This window comes from Camelus bactrianus, chromosome 30, assembly GCF_048773025.1.
Source record: "Camelus bactrianus isolate YW-2024 breed Bactrian camel chromosome 30, ASM4877302v1, whole genome shotgun sequence".
In the NCBI taxonomy this organism is placed as follows: domain Eukaryota; kingdom Metazoa; phylum Chordata; class Mammalia; order Artiodactyla; family Camelidae; genus Camelus; species Camelus bactrianus.
The window spans coordinates 13,620,892-13,643,232 of record NC_133568.1 but is presented as its reverse complement, the minus strand read 5'-3'; the positions used below and the strand labels follow the sequence as shown (position 1 = coordinate 13,643,232).

The following is a 22,341-nucleotide window of genomic DNA, read 5'->3' as shown; positions in this document are numbered from 1 at the left end:
TTAATATCAATACATATTTCATAGGTTTGTTGTGGAGAATAATAAGTCATTTATGAATGGTGTACGGTACCAAGGAAATGCTCAATAAATATTACCAATTTTTACAGTATGCCAGGCATTGTGAGAATTGACAGAAGAAACAAAGAAACCTTCCTTAACATTGAGTCTAAGGTGATGAGACCACAAGGAGCTGGGAGAGGGGTCCCGATGTGCAGGGAGAGACTGTCAGAGGTGAGTCCATACTTGGTTTTAAAGGCTTTGGAGGATTTTGATTTTTAAGAATTGTAAGGGTACCAAATGTAATCATTTTGGACTCTGTCCACTACATAAAGAGAGACTTGAAGGGAGGCAAATAGAGACCAGGTGGGAGAATATTCTACAGTACAGAAGAGAGAGGTTCACAGCTTGATTTAGAGTTGTGGTGGGGGACTCAAAGAGAAAGGGAGGGATTGAGAGCTATATGGAAGGGAGAAATCAACAACATTTGATGGGCTGGAGGTAGGGCAGCAAGAGGATGGGAGCATTAAGAATGACTCGTGTACTTCTGACTTGCACAGCTGGGGGTTTCTGGTGATGTTCACTTAGACAGAAAACACTGGACTGAGCTAGACTGGGCAGGTGTGTGGTCATGGCGGGGGGGGGGGGGCAGGTGACTATCACAGCATTGCACCCACGTAGGGGATGAGTTTCTTCACTATATACAGAGATGCCTGGCTGGCTATTCATCCTCAGAGGGGCAGTCACAACCTAGTATTTTTCCTCCTCTTTACTGCTCTTTTCATTTCTTGGGCTCCCAGCTACATCATTTCACACCCTAGTTCTAGGGATAGCATCACACAAACTGTTTTTCTTCCTTATTTATTTCTCTTGCAATTTTTTTCTTTCTTTTTCTATATATATAGTCAGCTGCTTTTCAGGAACATTAGCTAGTTCCCAGATTTCATGATCATCTGTTTGTTCCGTTCCCACCTAACTTAGCTCCTTTAAACCCACACTTTGCTCTTTTTTAAGGCACTCAAAATATTCCAATTAACAGATCAGACTGTGCTAAGGAACTTTTTTTCTGAGCCATGTAAATGCATGTTGAGAAATTTTGCTCCATTCCACTCCTGATCTTAAAAAAAGAGCTCAAGATAAACTATCTTTCCTAATGGCAGCAACAATAAAAATTCCAGTAACAATGAACCTGGGTACCCATCTGACCTTGACTATACTGAAATTAATATTCGCTTTGCGATTCCACTGACATTTATCACTGGGAAGCACCTTTAACGCCCTTACACATACATGCACGCAAGGGGAAGATTGATCATCACACAGGGCAGAAAACCTAGCTGTCCTCTATCTCTAAGAAGCATCTAAAAGGCTCCCCGTCTGCTGACTGAACCACCCTGAGGATTAAGTTTATTTCATTTTCAGTATTCAAAAGATAAGAAGTTTATTAACCACATGGAAGACTCAGGCTTGTTCAGAGAGAACAGCAGTAAATCATCTCACAGAAGTTGGACAACTTTAAGTAAAACTGAACACAATTCTGGATCTAAAGATTCCTTTTCTTTCCCTAACCCTACCTCCTTGGCTTTTATTTTTGCCAGCATTATAAAGTCTCAGACCAACAGGAAAAAAAGTCTTTGACTCAAGCATTCAAAGGCTACTGATTATGATGTTCAGAAAATACGGAGTAAAATAAAGAAAATAATGGCTAAAATAGGAAAGTTTAAATAACTTTCAGAAATGTTTTTTAAGAAGATTGATGTATTTGATCACTGTATTTCAGTAACTCCAGAAGTCAACTGAATATCAGATTGGTAATTTTCTTGACTTCCTTCTGGTGGGGTATATAAGATAGAATGCATCAAAGTCACCACTGCCTAATATAAATACAATGTGAGCCATAAGTGCTCACATGTTATTAAAAATTTCTACTAGCCATATTAAGAGGTAAAAATGAAATAAGTGAAATTAATTTAAATAATATCTAAGTTAACCCAATATAACTGAAGTATTGTCACTTCAAATCATAATCAAAATGAAGTTAGTTAACATGGTAGTTTACTTTTTTTTTTTTAACCAAGTCTTTAATACCCAGTGTGCATTCTACTCTTACGACACACCTCAATTCAGGCAAGCCATGTTCCAAGTGCTCAACAGTCACCTTGGCTGGTGGCTACCACGCCAAACACTACAGACATAAACAATGCCACTAGAATAATTCAAGAACTCATTCAAGAATGTCCAACTGGAGTGGTGAAAAATTACTCTAAGAGCATCAAATTATCAAAAGAATAGAGAACAAATAATATTCAGAATGATAAAATTATTGAGCTGTTGGCATGATCAAAAATGTGAATGACGTGTTAAATCTATTATCACATTGTTATCTGTGATTTAAAATTGTATTAGGTGATGAACTGTCACACCGAGAAGTAGCATCAAGTCATTTCTGGGGGTCCTAAGTGTTTGCTGAGCTTGAACTCCAGTCAGTTAGCCCCTCCTGCACAATGGAAGGAATAATAATCCTTTTTTCTCTCACTGCAAGGTGGTAGGAGATGACTTTGAATCAAGTCTTCAGCAGACAGCAGACGGAAGGTTATGATCAAGTGAGTGATTTATAACAGGGAGCAGAAATGATATGTTTAGCACGTTCTTCAGCTTGGGGCTTAGCATAACTTACTCCGACTGGCATAAGCCTAATAGTGTTGGGATTTTTTAAGTATTAAACTGCCACGGCGATGCTTTTTGAAGCAGTAAGAATTTTAACTCATTAAATAATTGTTAACATGCAGTGAACTTTCAGCTAATTGTCCTTCCACGTCCCTGAAATCATCACGGCTAGTCTCAGCCCGTATGTACGTGCGCACACATTAACACTGTGGTAGGAATGTTATGCTATGTTCTAATCACACCTCTGACATCATTAGATTTGTAGTATTTAATTTTGTCACAGCTCACGAATGAGTTGGGATGGGCCAAGGTTTTCTTTCACAGAACATTTCACAGGTACAGGAGATGGCTACTGGCTTAAGTTAAAAGATTTTCAGGTGATGACACACAATTACTGCTTCAGGTCACAGCTGTTACATCAGAGTCAAGATGCTGCCATCAATGTTCCAGAGGAAAAGATCATGGTGGGTTTTTAATTAACTGAAGGTCAAACAGTGGAAATCTGAGCATGTAGCCAGTGCTGGTTACAGCGCTCACTGGTGGCTTCTGCAAACTCTTGTTATCCCACTGATCTCTTTCACTGGTTCATTCCCTTTGGGCCACCTAAGCAGTCTGCCGAACTTAATATTCAGCAAGCACTGTAGGGTTACAGCCTACAATGGAGGGTTAGAACTCCAGAGAAAGGGAGAAGGTACGAGCATATCAAACACAATTTTAAAGAAGGATGTTTTTTAACAATTCTCTGCTTGAGAAACAATAACTGAAGCTATATTTTTTTAATGGAAAAGGTAGTTTCTAAGTTAATTTTTAAAACACATGTATATAGACACTTCATACTTTTCTCAGTCCTCTTCTATATTATTTGGGATGTTACTAATCATCTGTGTGATTATTAGGGAAGTGTATGTATGAGGCTGAATAGTGTCCCCCTCAAAATTCATGTCCCCCTCAAGATTCATGCTGGATTGGGGTGGGCTCCACACCTAATATGACTGGTATCCTTATAAAAAAGAAAACACAAAGAGACATGGCCACAGAAGGGAGAAAGCCATGTAAAGGTGGAGACCGAGATCAGGTGATGCAGCTATGAGCCAAGACATGCCAAAGGATTGCCAGAAACCACAGAAGCCAGGAAGTAACAAGGGAAGATTCTTCTCTAAAGCCTTTAGAGGGAGCATGACTCTGCTAACACCTTGATTTCACATTTTAGCCTCCTGAACTGTTAGAGAATAAATTTCTGTTGTTGTAAAAAACTATGTGTGGCACTTTGTCATTGCAGTCCCAGGAGACTAACACAGGCAGTATGATCCTTATTTCAAGAGAAATAATTGGAAAATCAGAAAAGGTAAGTGACTTTTGCAAAAGTATACAGCAAAATATAGGTAATATCTCAGTCTAGAACCCAGGTCTTTTACTTATTGGTTTAGTGTTATATCCATTTTCAAGAAAAGGAAACACACAAAAAAAGAATTCTCCGACAAGCAAGATGGCAGAGTAGAAGGGCGCTCGTAGCTCACCCACTCCCACAAATACACCAGAACTCATATCTACGGACCCACTCAGCCAACCAGAGTACCTGCCAAACTCCAACAGAACATCGCCCTCTTCGAAAGACAAAGACGCCAAAAATCTGGTAGGAGAAAAGGGAAAAAAAAGAAAGAAGAAAAAGCAAAACACTGCGGGACTGGTCCCGTGGGGAGGGAGTGGCAAAGGAGGAATAGCGCTCATTTGCTGGGTCTCCCCCTTCCAACAGAGAGGCCAACGGGACGGAGGGGGAGCCTCCGAGGCTCAGCTCTGCCCCGAGCACCCCTTGACTGACAGAACTAAGTTAAACAGGCACAAAGAGTCCCCACGACACCCAGCCTGAGACGTGAGCTGGCAGCTGGGGGCCGGGACAGGCTGCCTGAGCCGGGCGGAGGACTGGGGAGGCTGCACTAAGGCAGCCCTAGGGGACTGCAGGGTGCTGTGTGCCATGGCTGGGAGGGGATACAGAGCAGAACCACCTCAGTACCCCATAAATTGCGAAAAAAGAAAAGCAACACAGCTGGTGTGCCCTGGGGGAGGGGCACCATAGCCTCTGTCTCCTCAGACCCACGCAGCCATTACTGGCGCTTCTCATGAGAAAAGAGGCGGGGCACAGCCACAGCCACTATCTTCTCCTGTGCGCAGCACCCAGGCCGGGGTGGGGCCGAGCCCTGAATCCGTACCTGGGGGCTCTGCAACCTCCTAGGCAGGACTGAGACTTGTTTACAGCCTGAGGCAGATAAGATCTTTCTGCCCTGGCACCTCAGAGAACTCGCACAGCCAAGACAAACAAGGAGCTGAGTTTTGGCACAGAGCAGGGGTGGGGCTGTTCTGCAGTCTTCCCTGAACACACCTACGGAGCTCCGACCCGAGGCGGAACAGGCAGCTGCACAGAGCAGCGGAGCAACAGGCACTGGGAGAGGGCGGGTGGTCACCCGCCTTCCTGGCAGGAACGCAGCACCTGACCATGGTGCTGGGAAAGGGCATGATCTGCCCACCTGCCTCCCTCCCAGCGCAGCATCTGACTGCGGCATCGGGAGGGGGAGTGACCCACCCACCCACCGGGTAAGAGCTCAGCACCTGACCCAGTGTCGGGAGAGGGCGCTATCTGCTAGCTGACAGCCACTGTGAGCAGCCCAGACGAGGGCGCCAACGGAGGGCCTCTGGAACAGCAAGATGAGTTCGCGAAACACAGCGAAGACAAAGACCTCTTGATAAAATCATTAAGAGCACACCATCTCCAGGACAACTAGATAACTGATACTCCTTAAGCCACAGTGCCAGAGAGGTATGAGCAATATGAAGCAGAGGAACCACTCCCAATTAAAAGATCAAGAGAAATCCCCTGAAAGCACAATCAAGGAAATAGACACTGATGGCCTACTAGGTCAAGATTTCAAAAAAGGAGTGATCAAAGTACTGAAAGAACTAAAAGAGATAGTATTTAGAGATATAAAATATGTCAAAAATGAAATAGAAGCTATAAAGAAGAGCCAAGTAGAATTAGTAAATTCACTTGCTGAGATGAGAGCTGACCTAAAGGCGTACAAAGCAAGCTAGATAACGCAGAGGAACGAATAAGTGACCTAGAAGATAGGACAACAGAAAGCACCCAATCAGAACAGCTACAAGATAAACAAATAAAAAAAAACAATGAAAACAATATAAGGGACCTATGGGATAATATAAAGCGTGCCAATCTACATATAATAGGGTTCCAGAAGGGGAAGAAAGAACAAAGGGGATTGAAAAGGTATTTGAAGACATCATGACTGAAAACTTCTCAAACCTAAAGAAGGAATCAGATATCCAAGTACAGGAGGCTCAGAGGGTCTCAAATAGGAAGAACCCAAATGGACCCACACCAAGACATATCATAACCAAGATGCCCAGAGTCAAGGATAAAGAAACGATCCTAAAGGCAGCAAGAGAAAAGCAAAGAGTGAGTTACAAGGGAACCCCCATAAGGCTCTCAGCTGACTTCTCTACACAGACACTACAGGCCAGAAGGGAGTGGCAAGATATGTTCAAAGTCCTGAATGAAAAAAAGATGCAGCCTAGGATATTCTATCCAGCAAGGCTATCCTTTAGAATAGAAAGAGAGATAAAGAACTTCACAGACAAGCAAACACTAAAAGAGTTTAGCAACACTAAACCCATGCTAAAAGAAACACTGACAGGTCTACTATAAATAGAAAAGAAGCAGGATGCTACAAAAATGAGAAACTCATAACTGGAAAGGTGATGACTACCATGAATTACAAATAGAATAAACACAAAATTGTAAAAGAAGACATCTAAATCATTGAGTGGGAGAGGGAAGCAAGGAAAGCCACTGTGGAAAATAGTATGGAGATTCCTCAAAAGACTAGGAATAGACAACATATGACCCAGGAATCCCGCTCCTGGGCATAAATCCAGAAGGAACCCTACTTCAAAATGTTACCTGCACCCCAATGTTCATAGCAGCACTATTTACAATAGCCAAGACATGGAAACAGCCTAAATGTCCATCAACAGATGACTGGATAAAGAAGAGGTGGTATATTCATACAATGGAATACTATTCAGCCATAAAAACCGACAACATAACGCCATTTGCAGCAACATGGATGCTCCTGGAGAATGTCATTCTAAGTGAAGTAAGCCAGAAAGAGAAAGAAAAATACCATATGAGATCACTCATATGTGGAATCTAAAGAAAAACATAAACACAAAAATACAAAATAGAAACAGAATCATAGACATAGAACACAAACTTGTGGTTGCCAAGGGGGCGAGGGGTGGGAAGGGACAGACTGGGATTTTAAAATGTAGAATGGATAAACAAGATTATACTGTATAGCACAGGGAAATATATACAAGATCTTGTGGTAGCTCACAGCGAAAAAAAAAATGTGACAATGAATATATGTACGTTCATGTATAACTGAAAAATTGTGCTCTACACTGTAATTTGACACAACGTTGTAAAATGACTATTACTCAATTAAAAAATGTTTAAAAAATTGAAAAAATTTTAAAAAAGGAAAGGAAACACAATTTTTGCAAGCAGAGTTGTTTAACAAAAATAATTCTGCATTAGGAATCTAGACATCGGCCTGGTGATATATGTACCCACCCCACAACTGGCCTTAAGCTCCCTGATCCCCAAAATTATTCTTCGTAAAACTCAGTAATTTAAATCAATGCTCTCAAATGTACTTTATGAACTTAACATTATGTTTCAGATCATTGGGTAAATGTTTTGGATTCTGGGTACCACCTGAGTTAATGGAGCATATAAGATTTCCCAAGACAGGGAAAAGGGTAAAAGAAAAAGGATGTTGGAAGCCACAAGGCAAACTTCTTCTGAATTCAATGGTCTTCACTTGGGTCTAAAAACCAGGCTTCCACGGATAATATTCTGATGCAGACTTAGAGCAATAAGGTGACCCAACATCTGGAACATCCCTGAACGGACATCCCATTCGAATTCGATCTCCTGTTTAATGAACACCGGCAAAGTACATATCAGAAAACAGGTGGTTCTGGGCTAACGTTTACTTTGGCACTAACTAGCCCCTTTTGGATTGGTTCCTCGGAATATCTTGGCAGCAGGAAGACTGGGCTGTGGATCTGAGGCATCTTTTTAGTCAATTCTCCTTTCTGGTATCAGCCAGTCAGACTACACTTCACTGACCCACCAGGCAGCTTTCTAAGAAGGACGCTTCTCTATGATTGACTAATATTTGAGTGTCTTCTGTGCATGGCCCTGTGCGTCTCCCTGCAGCACATTCATTAGGGGTATGTAGGACACAGATGTCTCAGTTTACAATCTGTAAACTGGAGAATTCACCCCTGTTTTTCAAACAACTGTTCAGCTCTGCCACGACTAGAAACTAAATACTGCGTTGCCTTGGCCATTGGCTAGCAGTATGTGACATTTTCTTTTATTTTTCTATTCAAAATATTGGGTGCCTTCTTTGAACTCACAGGCAAATCAAATAAATAAAACCTGAATCCATTTAACAGTCAAAGCTAAGGTATCAAAACAAGAATTCTTGATTTGTCCCCCAAGATCCTCCCCTCCCCACAGACCCTTCAAGCCAGCTTTTTACCCAGTTTCTGACCCCAAAATGGTCCCAATTTACCTAGTTTCTGAGGCCTAACATCAGAGTAACTCTGACTCCTGTCTTTTCTCCCATCCCACACCCAGCGGCAAGACTTGTCCCTGTCTTCCAGAAGTATCCTGAATTCTACTTACACAGATTCCACCAAAACTTGACCTACCAACGTCTCGACTAAACTTCCATATTAGCCTCCTCTTTAGCCCCCTTGATTTCACTTAAAAATGAAAGTTAGATCATGTCACCACCTCCTGCGCAGATGACTCTGAGAAGTCCTCTGCCTTCCTTACCGTGGCTTCGAGGTTCTGCCTGTCTGTGTCCTGCCACCTGCCCACTCCTCTCTTCTGTCCTCCCTCCTCTTTGCTCTGCCGCAGCTCAGTGGTCCTCCTGCTCTTCCTCTCTGGGCTTGACACTTGCTATTGGCTCTACCTGAATTGTCATTGCTGGATATCTTTGTGGGCACCCCTCCAAATTCATTCATGGGTCCCCTGAAATGCCTCTTCTTTCCAAAAGCTCTCCTGATTTTCCTTCCTAGAACCACCTCTTTCCTTCTCATTCTCTATCCTTTTAAGCTGCCTTATTCTTCTGCATGCTTTATTTGTTTACTGTCCCTTTCTATTACCAGAATATAAACCTCATAAAGGTAAATATGTGTCTTGATTTTTTTTAAACTGCTGAACTCCCTGCACTGAGAAATACAGGGTAGCCCATCAGGAGCACACAATAAATACAGGAAGGAAGAGAATGACGACTTTCGAACAGATTTGGACTGTGAAAAATGATCTTATACAGACTAACAGATGGATCCATGGGGTGAGTTAGCCAGGGTGGGCTTTCTGCTCTTGGAAATCTTAAATAAAATTTTGAAGTAGAAATAGAAGTGACTTATGAAAAAGGCTACAGAAGGAAAGCATTTCATTTCAAACACGTGTAAAAAGCACAGAGACGGGGATGAACAAGTCATATGCAATGTTAAGGAAGCTGATTACATGCATGAGCATAATTAGAATACAGCAATGCAGGAACGCATAATTGTAACAGCTGGTATTTACTGAGGGCTGACCAAGTACCAGAGAGCATGGTATTTTATATTAAATAGCTTATTTAATTCTCAGGATGATCATTTGAGGATGTACTGTTTTGTCCCATTTTACAGATTTTTTTTTTCAATTTTACAACATCCCTGCAATATCTATCTTACGTACGAAGAAGCTATGGTTTAGCAAAGCTAGCTTAGCCCAGTTAGTTAGTAAGTGAAAAAGCTAGAATTCTAATCCAGTCTGATTTCTGAATCCTTGTTCTTAACTACCTTTCACTCTCCTTCCATTCGGAAGACCTGGGACACCAAGTACAGAGGTGGTAAATGTGGTAAAGGTGGTAATGAACAGGTTCTTGTACTGATCAAGGGCTCAGAGTTCCGCTCTTTGACTTTCAGTTAATAAAAACTCCATGATCATTTCCTCTCTGATACTGATGACACCATCCTGACTGACTTTAACAGCTACCATCTAAAGCAATAATTGTGTGGCATTACCTTAAAATCTGTCAGTGCTAACCCATGGCAATCCCCTGTATCTGTGATCAGAAATTCTGGCCCAACTTAACTTCTATACTGATGTGATTTGGAGCCTCCCAAGGAGGGAAGATTGAGCTGAGACCTGAAAGAGTTTTCATAGAACAGCTGTAGGTATTCTCCTCCCAGCTATGTAAAGTAGGAGTAATGTCTTTACTAAAACAATATAATAATGCAGTAACACTGGAGTCAGAGAACAAGAGTTAAAGGAAAATTGTTATCCTTTTATGTAGCACCTAAGACTTGTCATACGGTATAGCAGGCAGAATATCACCTGCAGTGAAAAGAATCAGTAAAGTGGTGAAGTGATGAAAAAATGAGTTTCACTTCAGAAAGAGCCCCGGAGACACAGAAAACAAACTTACAATTACCAGGGGGGAAAGTGGGGAGGGAGGGACAAATTGGAAGCTTGAGATTGGCTGATACAAACTACTACATACAGAACAGATTAACAACAAGGTCCTATAGCACGGGGATCTATATTCAGTGCCTTGTAGTAACCTGTGATGAAAAATATAAAAAAGGAATGTGTATGTATGTGTGTGTGTGTATATATATATATGTGTGTATATATCTGAATCACTATGCTATACACCTGAGACTAACATGTTATAAATCAACTACACTTCAATTAAAAAAAAATAACAATGAGTTTCACTTATTTTTGGCTGGTTATCCACATGAGGATAGTCAACTATAAATTTCTTCATGTGAGACTGTCTAAAAACAGTATCATATTTCATACTAAAACATAAAGTGTATACATGTGCATGTGTGTATATATATGGATTAAATTATATAGTATTTATACACTAATACCTTATAATCCTAACCTTCAGTTAAAAAAAAAGGAGAAATAAAATTGATCGCACAGTGTGACTTGGAACTATTTATCTTACAGACTGTTTTCTTCAGAAGTTTCATTCCCAATTTCTTTGATATTATTCTGCGCATCTTATTTTACTTCCTAACACCAGCACCTTATAGAAGGCTTGACATGTAGTATGTGCCCAGTAAATGCTTATAGACTGCACAGATAAAGAGGCTCTCAAGATGAGGGAACAAATGACTATATATGAGTAAAATTCCGTATTCTCTGTCTTTCCCCTTCACTAGTCATGCACACCAGCTCTCCATAAATCTGATGTAACTGAAGGAGTCCCGTCAAAGAGCTCAGCTTGGCTGTTTTCACTTTGAAATAGTTTTATTCAGCTCCTATAGCATGATGACAATATCCCTGAAGATACTCAAGCTGTATTGTGTTCTAATTTAGTTTAGCAAGCAGCCTACTTTCATTTCTAGTAGGCTTCATAACCAAACTAGGCAATTAGACCTGAAGCAAATCTGCTTTCCTGGAACCGCACCGTCCCAGGCTAGACACCCACACTCCCCAGAAACCTCTCATTAGGATGGCACTTCCACGCCTTCTTTCTTCACGCTCCCTAATGTCAGTGAGAAATCTGTAGCATTTTTCTATATAATTTCTCACCACGCACATAGCTTCTCCAGATGTTTTGGTTATATCAGTGGAAGAAGCTTGAATTATGCTTTGTGCTCAAAGTAAGAGGGGTAACAGTGAGCCAGCAGAGGTTTTTCAGGAGCAATGAATTTATGCTGCGTCACTGTTTTACCCAAGCAACAAGTCACCTCTGTTCTCCATCTTTAATTGTGCATTGAAAGACACTGATTTTTTTAAAACCCTGGGAAAATGCTTAAGGAACTTCAAGTAACTAATCAGACAATATGATGAAATCTAGTCTCTGGTCTTCTAAAAATAAATCCTTTATATTAACTCAATGCATAATTAAATTTTCAACATTCAAAGGGTACTAATGTGTTAAATATGTTTTTAGTGAGTTCTGCTTCAAGTAGTAGGTATTTTCCCCCAGCTATATTCAGTGTCTTTGTTAAAACAATAAAATAATGCAAGAACACTGAAGTCAGAGAACAAGAGTTAAAGCAAAATTATTACCCTTTTGTGTAGCACCTAAGACTTCTAGGTTCCTTGAGAGATTCATCCTAGTTCCTTGAGAGTCAGGACATGATCTGACTTGCTTTTATTACTCATGTACATAGTCTAGATCAGTGATGCCCAAAAGAGCTTTCTGCAGTGACGGAAATGTTCTCACACAGTAGCCAGCAGTCATAGATGAGCTCTTGAATTGTGGCTAACTAGGCTGAGAAATTGAATTCTCAGTTTTCAATTTTGTTTAAATTTTAAATGCTAACACTTGTGGCTAGTGTGCCTGAATTTTACATTTTATTGTACATCAATACGTTTAAATGTAAACAGACACATGTAGCTAGTGGTTACTGTATTGGACATTGAAGGTTGAGAATTTAGCACAAAGGAATCACTTTGAATGACTGACTGAATAAATGAATGAATGAAGAAAGAAGAGAGTGACTCACACGTGCTTTGAACCTTTCTAGCATGATTAAACAAACCATTCTCACAAGCCTACCTCTAATTCTTCCACTAAACATACGTCACTGTAGAAGACATAATGCCTTGCTAATTGACCATTAAATCCAAATGGTTTCCTTAAGCCTTCTGTTGCTAGGGATGCCAAACTATAAGCCTTTAAGTTCTCCTATCTTATGTTTGTAATACCTGAAAACGTTTTGCAGGGAGAACATTTTTAAACTCTCCAGCATTTGTACGTTACTAAAAAGATGAAATCTCAGTGCTTACATTTCTTTCCTTCTACTATTAGTCTATAGCCACGTACACGACCACGCAACTGAACCAGCTGACTGGCTCACGGTCAACTCCACCTCCACAGGCATCCCAAATAGTCACTCAAACCACCATGCGGTGCAACTGACCAGCTTAAATGATAAAAGAAATGAGCTAAATAGAACTGTGATTTACTTGGTTTGCTTACTTTATAGAATTATGAAGAATAAATATCAATGGTATTTATTATCTCTGCCACACATTAAGTACTAGTCAGATTCTACCAGCAAATGTTAACCAACAAGCTACACAAAATGGCAATGCTGTGACACATTTTAGGGGATAATATAGTGTTTTCTGATCATAAACCATCAAAATTTAGTTTGGGATGCAAAAATGTACAATAGGTGAAATGAGACAACAAACCAGTCGATAGTAACCTGCTACGTAATAGGGAGAGGATAATTAGGGGGAACGGTACACAATATGGCTGATTGCACAGTAATCAAGCCAGTTCCAAACTGTCCATAAGGTATCGTATTTGCCTTATTACCTCAGTGATTACTGAGTGTCCCACTTTGTTTGTAAATGCAGGGCAGTTGGAATTCCATTTCCATTTGATCCCATTAGGGGCACTTCTCTCTACTGAGTGCCTACCAGGTGCCAGGTAGGACTCAGGGGCTTCCCACAGGTAATCACATTTCATCTTTACAACCTGGGAGATGGAGGAGTAAATCCTATCTCCAACTCGTAATTGCGGAAAAATGAGGTTTCAAGGATTAAGAACCTTGTCCTAGGATACAGGTAGTAATGTTTGAAGACATAATGTTCAGAGAGTTTTCACTTTTCTCCGTAACAACATACAAGTAGAGCCTCAATAGAAGTAAAAGAAAAAAAATGGAGAAGGAGGTAAAAAGCAAATACATCCATTCCTCTGGATAATATATTCGAAAGTCACTGGATTTGGGCATGGCTTTCACTCATCTTTTCACTATAAAGAATATAATGGACTAAGAATATTACTTATAACTCAACTATAAAAGGGTTTTGTGGATAATTAGGTTGTGATCTAGCAAATAGGCTCCCCATTCTAACTCAAGCCTCCGGCCAGTATGGGGTCCATTTTAACATCCTTCACGATTAAACTGCCTTAACGGCATTTTAAAAGACCCCAAATAATAATTCAAAAATTCTCCACATGTGGTATGAAAAGATTAGACAAGTCTTAAGCAGGCAGGGACTTAAATCCGGCTGATAATACAGGAGAGAAATTATACACCATAAAGGCAGGGGGAAGGAGAAAGGGTTTAGCAAAAGGAAGATGTAATCAGGAGACAGAAACCTTCCTATAAATCAAGGCTTTGTATTCTTGGTGATTATTTCATACACTGGATCTTGGGCTTTTGATCTCTTTAAATGATTACTGCAGAATGGATGCTCTTTTAGAAATAGTTGCGGGCTGATTTATATTTCAGACTTATTTTCCATCGGTGTTTATTCCTTGAGAATTACAGTTTTCATAAGAGAGTTGATATTTTCAAATAATATGGAAAACTTGAAATCCAATTTGTATGAAAGCTATGCCATCTCAGGGAACAATTACTACATCATATATGGAAAAAACAGTGATACCACGAACAACCCAACGTGTACCTAGACAAGATTCATTGTCTAAAGATAAGATCACTTTGCCAGGGAGAGAAGAATGGGGAAAACATCCCCCTTCACTTGCCTCTAAATTCTGAAATTCTAACCTGATAATAAAATCAGCCTTTGAACTTTCTCTAAAAACACAGAAAAAAATGGGCTTATGAGAAGTCGAGAGAGGAGAGAGAGGAGGGAAGCGAAAGGGGGAGGGGGAGGGGACAGGGAAGAAATGAAGCACAGGATTTCTAACAAGTTCCATCTCACTCAGATACTGGTGGATTACTGAGCGGGCGGGAAGTGTTCTTTATCCTAGAAATATTTTTAAATTGCCAAAATGGCATTTGGTGTTAACAACCGAAGATAAAATACACATGCAGTACCTATTAGTCATGATAACATAATTTATTTATTCTAATGTCTGTAATAAAGACAGCAAGGGAGCTACACAGCACTCTTAATCTAAATGAATGGAAGGAGTTCTGTGACATGTAAAAGATACTCTAAACGCACTGTTTATCTAGGCTGAACTCTTCCTATCTACCGATCTACTCAGTAAGAGATAAATTACCCAAGGACAAGTCTCAACAAAACAGAATCAGGTCACCGTGCGAGTAAACAATGGCTTGCAAAGGAAGTAATTCTTACTCCACGTGGTGGTAAGAAGAGAGACGATTTAATAAAAACAATGCTGTTATTAAAGGCCAAATAATGGTTAGCATTCAAGGCCATCACTACTGCCCTTAATAAAGAAAACTCAAGGCACGTTCACATTTCTAAACCAGAAAGGTTTTCCACTTTCCTCTTCTGGGGAAAAGATCACTTACAAGAGACAACCATACCAACTGCCACACATTTTACTCAGTCATGCATTTAGTTTTTATTTTGTGCCTTATAATCATTTATGTTGGTTTATAAGAAAGGAAATTCTTATAGAAACCAGTGCCCAGTGAGGTCTCCTGCACAAATTCTCAGACTGCTTTCTGAATGAGGAAGAGTCAATGATGTACAAAGGACCAAGGCAGCCATCTTTGTAACAGCACCTATTCAAAGAGGTGGCCACAAAATGATTTAAGCATAAACAATTACCTAGATAATATACCTTGGCCATCATAGGTAATGGGCTCACAAGCAAATCTGTGATTCAGATTTTTAATTTTTCATTTAATAAATTCTTACAAGTTTCCTTACTTTAGCTGTTCTGTTATTGTTGCATATATAAAATGCCTTCTCCCTCATGAAGCTTCTGAGATCTACATAGCACTGCTCCTTAATTACACGTATGCTTTCTTAACATGTCTCAGAAGGCAAGGAACAGTGTTAGGAACACAGTAGATGTTCATTAAACACACTTGTAAATTGAATAAGGTCATGGTTTTTGTATTATAAAGGTAAGGCCACGTGCGTAATACAAATGATCATGGAGTGATTCTTTTTTATTAACTATACTAAAAATGTGTATATGACTAATTTTTTTCATGAAATGAGAAAGATTTCAGAAGGAAGAAAGGAAGGAATGAACCTAATTACCTCCTCTCCCCCCCAAAACAAAAATAAATACATATTTAAAAAATAATTCAAAATTAAAATTTTTAAAAAATTAAAATGCTGGAAACTGATTTTCAAACTGGACACTTAGAAATAATGGTACTGATAAAGGAAATGTTGTGGTTAGTCTTAGAAGTGAGGCTGACCATGTAGGATTTTTATCAAAAATATAATGTAATCATAGCCAATCAGCCCTGAAAAATAAACTAAAACAATTTCAGGGATAATAGTAGGATTGGGAAGTGAAGAATTCAGATAATTCATAGATTTCTGGGTCTTTTGACAATAAACATGTTTTTAAAGCCTACGTTCTACCATTAGAAAATTGAGCAAGACTCTTTTTGAGAATTTTTATGGGTTTTTAAATATTTTAACAATATTCAACTTGTGTTTATTGAACTTTATTGATTAAAATATCAAATATTCACAGAAGTTATTGACTGTCTCTATACATGATCTGTGAAGAGTAAGTCAATGAAGAAACTCATGACTCAAACTATATGTGAACACAGACCCTTAGAAGAGGAAATCAGCATCATTTCGTGATTTAAATCCAAAGGGCAATACACCATCCTTAGGAGCAGGAACCTGGAAGCAGGACCAGCTTTGTGGGCATGTGGCTGGCTAAACTGCACAAGGTCCCGTGCTCAGGAGGGTCCCATGTGGGGCGTGGCCTGACACCATATCCGAGCTTCTGGGTCCTGCAAGTAACTTATCTGGTCCTGCCTGGGAGCCTGCATTTGCTACATATTCTCTGAAACCTGTACATTACTCTGCCTTTGAAGATGCTATCTGAGTTTTCCTTTCTGTGAGGCAAATGTTTCTAAGACTTGTACAGCTTGGAGCTCCCTGAAAGCAGCAGCTCTTTTGCCCATTTGCTGTTTTCCGATTTCTGTCCTCCTCTAATCTTAAAAGAACCTAATTATACAAATGACATCACTAAGCAATTGAAACTAACTCCTGACTTAAGCTCTCCTGAATGCACGCCATGCCTTGTTTAACCTGTTGATTCTTTTCCTAGATAAAAAGAAGTACGGATGAAGAATAAGCAGTTAAAAGATGACTAGCTTGCTAACCCCCAGCCCCCTTGGGAATCCTACAGGCAGATCATGGGAGCAAGAGAACATCAGAAGAGAGAGTCAGTCTGTCTGTATCGAGAAGTCCTACGCCCTTCGTTCTTTTCCTTGGATATTATAGTTTTCATAGACAAACTTGGAAAATCTGGAAAATCAATGAAGGTGGCTGAAACCCAGTGTTGATGATAAAATACTGGCAGGTAGAATTAGTCAGTCACTTCCCAGGGCAGTGAATGTGCAGACGGCGTGGATGGATTAGGACTTGACAGTTGTTAATTCGTTATTAGGAAGACGTGGCCAGAGTGGGAAGGCCATTTTGTTATAAAGTTATCTTCCCTTTAAAAACCCTCAGGTTTAACATGCTGCTCTAGAAATCTTCCTTCCATTTTGTCACTTCAAGAAATTTCTCTGAAAGGATTTAAGGATATCGCCGACACAAATAAATACTTTCTAAATTTGCCCTTCCCGTTCATACTCACACTCAGGCTGCGTGGCCACTTTGATGGGCTGAGAGCTCTCCCCTGGCCCCCACTCATTGTAGGCCACAACTCGGAAGGTGTACATGGCTTCTGGCTTCAGGTTTCCCACAGTAAACTGAAGGGACCCAGGCTGGGATGTATTCAATGCTCGTTCCCTGGGAAATAAAAGTTGCAGGGAAAGATTATTCCAAGATGAATACTTTTAGCCAAAACCTTTATTTAATGAGCAAGAGCAGTAAGGTGGACCAAAAGGTTGCTTACTAATTTCCTGTTGACTCTGCATGTAAAGCAAGACCTCAAAGGCTTCCTATGGGGCGTAAATTCACTGGAAGGGCCTATAAATAAATCTTGCAGGGTTCCTGGGGAGTTCAGGTTTATGCTATCCCCATAAAACTTGCATATGGAAGTCTTCCTTTGACACTTTATAATTTAGTTTCTAAACTCATGACAAAGAGCTAGTAAAATGAGAAGAAACATCTGGAACGGCGACTGGAAGGTGCATTTCGTAAACATTCGGCTAACGACAGAAATCAAGGTTTGAATTGTTCCACAAGTCAGTCTTTGTCAGTATTGCCAACAAATGCATTCATGCATTTTCTTTGCTTGGCCCAAAGGAAAAGGCAGAGGCTAATTGCTGATGTGTACAGAGCTTGAGGTCCGTGGTTATGTTAAATGCAATTAGTGAAAGGAAGTAGGTTCATTTCTGCATGAGGATAAAGCACAACACGTGTCTACTTGCCTTTTCTTCAAGCCACACCTGCATGTGTCCAATTCATTTTCCAATTCAAAATTTGCTCAGTGGCTCCCAACAAAAGATTTAATCTGTTGATCGTGGTGGGATTTACTATGCATATTAAGAGAGGACAAACCCTATGGATGTGGATGCTGACGTATAAGAAACAGAAACCCCTAAAGTATGCTTTAAGGACACACATGATTCTAGACATTTATAGTCTCACTGGCCTCATAAAATCGACTAAATGTGAAGGAGTTCCTTCTAAGCCACTCAATTGTTTCTTACGGTTTCTATTCCTAGATGACAGCTCTGGCATCTCAGCAGAATTATATATTCATTTTACCATTCAGCTTGATTTTGTTTTGGGAGATACTTAAAATGAAACCTATTTCTCTGCCAGGGCAAATTAAGCTTCCAAAGAGAAAAATGAAAACAATGTTCTAAAGGCATGAATAGTGATTCACTCTTAATGTGACTTGTATGACAGGGACCGGCTGGTTTGTCCCCACATCCATTTCTTCTTCTTTCTGGGCTAACCTGTACATCCCAGGCCCCCTGAAGTCCAGAGGAGGCCATGAGATTGGGTCTAATCAGTGAGTCTGAGTGTACATGATGTGTGCTGATTCCAGATCTGATCTAGAAAAGCCACACAGGTGGTTTCTGCCATGTTCTCTTTCTCCCCCTGTAAGCTTCAGGCAGGCAAGCAATGTGAAACTTGGAAGCCATACACTAGTCATGGAGAAGTCAACATTTTGCAAAACTTTTGAAGAGCTGGGAAAAGAACTGCCTGTCAATCAGCAACACCTGTTTTCTCCTTTAGAGAGTCAAACAGATTTGAGCCATTATACGCTTTAGGGCTTATTTGTTAAAGCACTTAGCGTTATTTTATCTCTTACTGCTAATAATTAAAAAATGCTTCCTGGGTGGTTACCAGGGGCAAAGCGGTGGGAGGAGTGGGGTGTTGGTATTTAATGAACACAGAGTTTCCGTTGGGGAAGATGGAAGAATTCTGGAAGCAGAGGGTGGTGACAGTCATGCTGCAAGGTGAATGTGCTTAATTCCACAGAACGCTACACAGAAATGAGTAAAACCTGAAATTAACAGAACATGGTAAATCAACTATACTTCAGTTAAAAAAGAAGAAAAAGAATGGATAAAACTATAAATATTATGTTATGCATATTTTATCACAATAAGGAAACAAATAAATCCAAAACATCCTGCATGAATCGGGATCTAGCCCAAGATTTAGGCACTCCTTTAAGAGTGCTGTGTCCATTGCTGCAAGGCTGAAGTGTGACTTACAGCGGGGGAGGGGTCTGGGTGGGATTCAATGGTAACCCACAGCAGCTAAGAGTAAGAAAACATCAGATATGGCTCCCATGTACCACGTATCACACTGATGTATTCTACCAAGCTAAGATTATGTAGGCCAATACATTGCTTTTTAAAAGAACACCCTCATAATCAGATTGTATGCCTTGTGGATGAAGGGAGTTTTGCATGTTATTTATTTTCTGTCAGTGGAAGAATTTTTATATGCATTGCCTTATGTAGCCCTTTTAAACAGACAGGGTGGTTTCCTTATTGTTTTATAGATGCAAAAGTGAGATTTAGAGAAATAGTATCAGAGAAATGGTAACAAGCTCTCCTTCCAAATTCGGAATTCACTTACTTGTTGGGAAATGATTTGCGATGTTTTGTTTTCAGCTATTAAAGAACAAGAGGGGTGATCCAAAGGACAGCTTATTATAATTTCTCTGGTTCCACAATAGAGCGATGCCAGCCACCTAGAATAAACTCTCCATCATCTCTACATTTAGGCAGTCAGTAATGAGGATTTTCTCTCGGCTCACTCTAGTTCTTGCTCTGAAGAACGGGGAACAGTAGACATTAGGAGTTTGCCCATTTAGTTACTGTCAGTAACTGTGTTGGGGTGTTCGCCTGTCACTGCACCAACTACTCCTGAGAAAGCAGTAGGGGCCAAGGCCGCACCTCCAATGAAGTTCTCTTCTGTGACTTTGAAGACAAATCCGCAGAGCTCAGAGTCATGGTCGGTGGTGGCAGATATACTGTCACACAAAGCTTCATTACTCTACTTTTTCCCCTGACTTGGAGATGGTAGGATGGGGTTCAGGCAAGTTCAAGACAAAGTTGACTGAAGGAAAGGGAGTCAATCACTTGTGCTTTCCAGAATCCATTCACTGCAAATTCATTCACTGAAAACCCACAGAGAGTATAAATATACGAAGTCTGTCTCCTTCTGCTGGCTGAGTGTGCCTTCTTTGTCGGTAACGTGCCTTCTTTGACCTTTACACGGAGGCCAAGAAGAGTGTGTTAATAAAAAGCGTTTCCTTCTTGTAAATTCTGGTTCTCAGTGGTTTGGGTTACCTAGATGAGGTTTCTTGGAAAATACTGCTATGTTCTAAAAGCACACACGTTGACCCAGTAACAGTAGAGCAGCTGCTTTGCTGAGATCCGGCTTTCTGTCCAGAAGTCTTCTCAGATGCTGATACATTCTGAGTCCAGGAGTCAGGCACGACGGCATGGAACGGATCCTTGAACAACACGCACTGAGACCTAACTCTGGTTAGGCTCTGCTCTCCTGTGCCTGGAACTGACGCTTGCTCTGATTTCTACTTAACAATTTATTGCATTATAATAGCTTTTCCTAGTCCTTTGTCATTGGTCTTCCAGTTCTATCTTCGGTTGACACAGATACTCTTCTAATATATATAATCTGCCAACTCCATGCCCAAAACATTGTTCTGGCTGCCATTCTGTGGCTAATACAATCTCCACTCCTTGGAACAGGATTCAGAGACCTTTACGTACTCAGCTGCAACGAGTCACTCTGTCCCACAACATCATAGCTATCCCTACCTCTCTGCCTTTGTCATTCTGCCTTTCTTTAATTTTGTTTTGTTTTATTTTGATTACCTTGGAGTTACCTTCTCCTGACTTAGTTCCTCCTTGGTTTGGAAAAGCTCATTCATTCTTCAGATCCAACTCGAATGAGATCTCCTGGTTGGAGCTTTACTCCCATCATGCCCTCTGATGCCAGCAGCATAAAAACACTGTCTCCTCTGTGCTCCTGTTGCTCGTGGTTTACACGTCCACAGCAGCCCATACCACACTGTGCGGACAGACATGTTGGTCTCTTTGACTCAACTGTGAATCATTTTAGAAGAGAAGTCATACCTCATTGGTGTTTTATCGACCCTCACCACATACACTCACTGCATATAAAGAATCCCTATGCTGCTGGTGCTCCTAACTTTTTTAGATGAATGCATAAATAATTGTGAAAATTTTAACAGAAGAATGGTATAATATCTCCACGTAGTGTGAGCTCAGAGATGCTTAGAGAGCTGGGTTCTGTTCCATGTTCCATCCCAACTTACTTGGGTGGCTTTCAACTGCCACTTCACAATATTTGAAATAGGTGAGATCTACTCAAAGAAGACTTTTTTAAAAATCTAATATTCTTTATTGGGAACAGAAAATCATCTGTGTGTGCACATGCATGTGTGTGCGTGTGTATTAGCTGAACTCGACACTTCTGTGTTTACATTTCAGAAGCAAACCGAGTTCACGATTAAGATGATACTATCTCTTAGTGGCTTGTTGGTAACATGTCTCTAGCATACATATGAAGTAATCACATATCCTCTTGCCTAAGCGTAGCAGGGTGTTAACAGTCACAGCTGCGAGGTGAGCCAGAGACCCTGTCTTGATGTAGCAAGCACCTAATTAGCTGCTTCAGGAAGGGAGAGTTATATTGATGTTCCTTTGTAAGGATGGTACTTTGAATGGAAAGATTTTTTAACATCTTTGATCCATTCCACTTTCACTTTTATTTCTTCAGCGAGAACAAGAAGGGTGTGATGATGAGAAGCCTTCAAAGCTGAAATATGCTGCTGCCTAAAATAGGGCTGAAAGTGACAGCAGCAAGACCCACCCAAATGTCACACCCTTTCCTCCCCAGAACCACAGGCTTTGGACCCAGTGCTATCTTGAAGGGAAAGGAGGTTCAGGGGTGACACAGCCCCCAGACAAAGCATGACAGTGGTCAGAGATCATCTTCTTGGTCAGGAATTGCCACTGAATTGTGGTTAAAAATTCTCTTTTCATTTGAGTTGTTAAAAAAATAATAATAACAACATAACCTGAGGAACAGGCTTGAAAACTTTTGCCTTCTCCTCATCTCTATGTCAGCATCTAGAACACACCCAAAAGCCCAGTTACGTAACAAACAGCTATGGCAACAACAAATTGAAAGTTCTCTTTTCATGGAAAAAGAAAAGT

General features: G+C 40.4%; 1 protein-coding gene across 3 annotated transcripts in view; it reads right to left on the bottom strand.

Moving 5' to 3' along the window:
- Positions 1-22,341, bottom strand: part of DCC (DCC netrin 1 receptor) — a 985,342-nt gene that overhangs the window by 274,246 nt on the left and 688,755 nt on the right. For all 3 annotated transcript variants that reach the window (XM_010961349.3, XM_045521525.2, XM_074355181.1), the window contains exon 9: positions 17,298-17,452. In XM_010961349.3, coding sequence (XP_010959651.2) covers positions 17,298-17,452 — 155 coding nt within the window. The remainder of the gene's footprint in view (positions 1-17,297; positions 17,453-22,341) is intronic.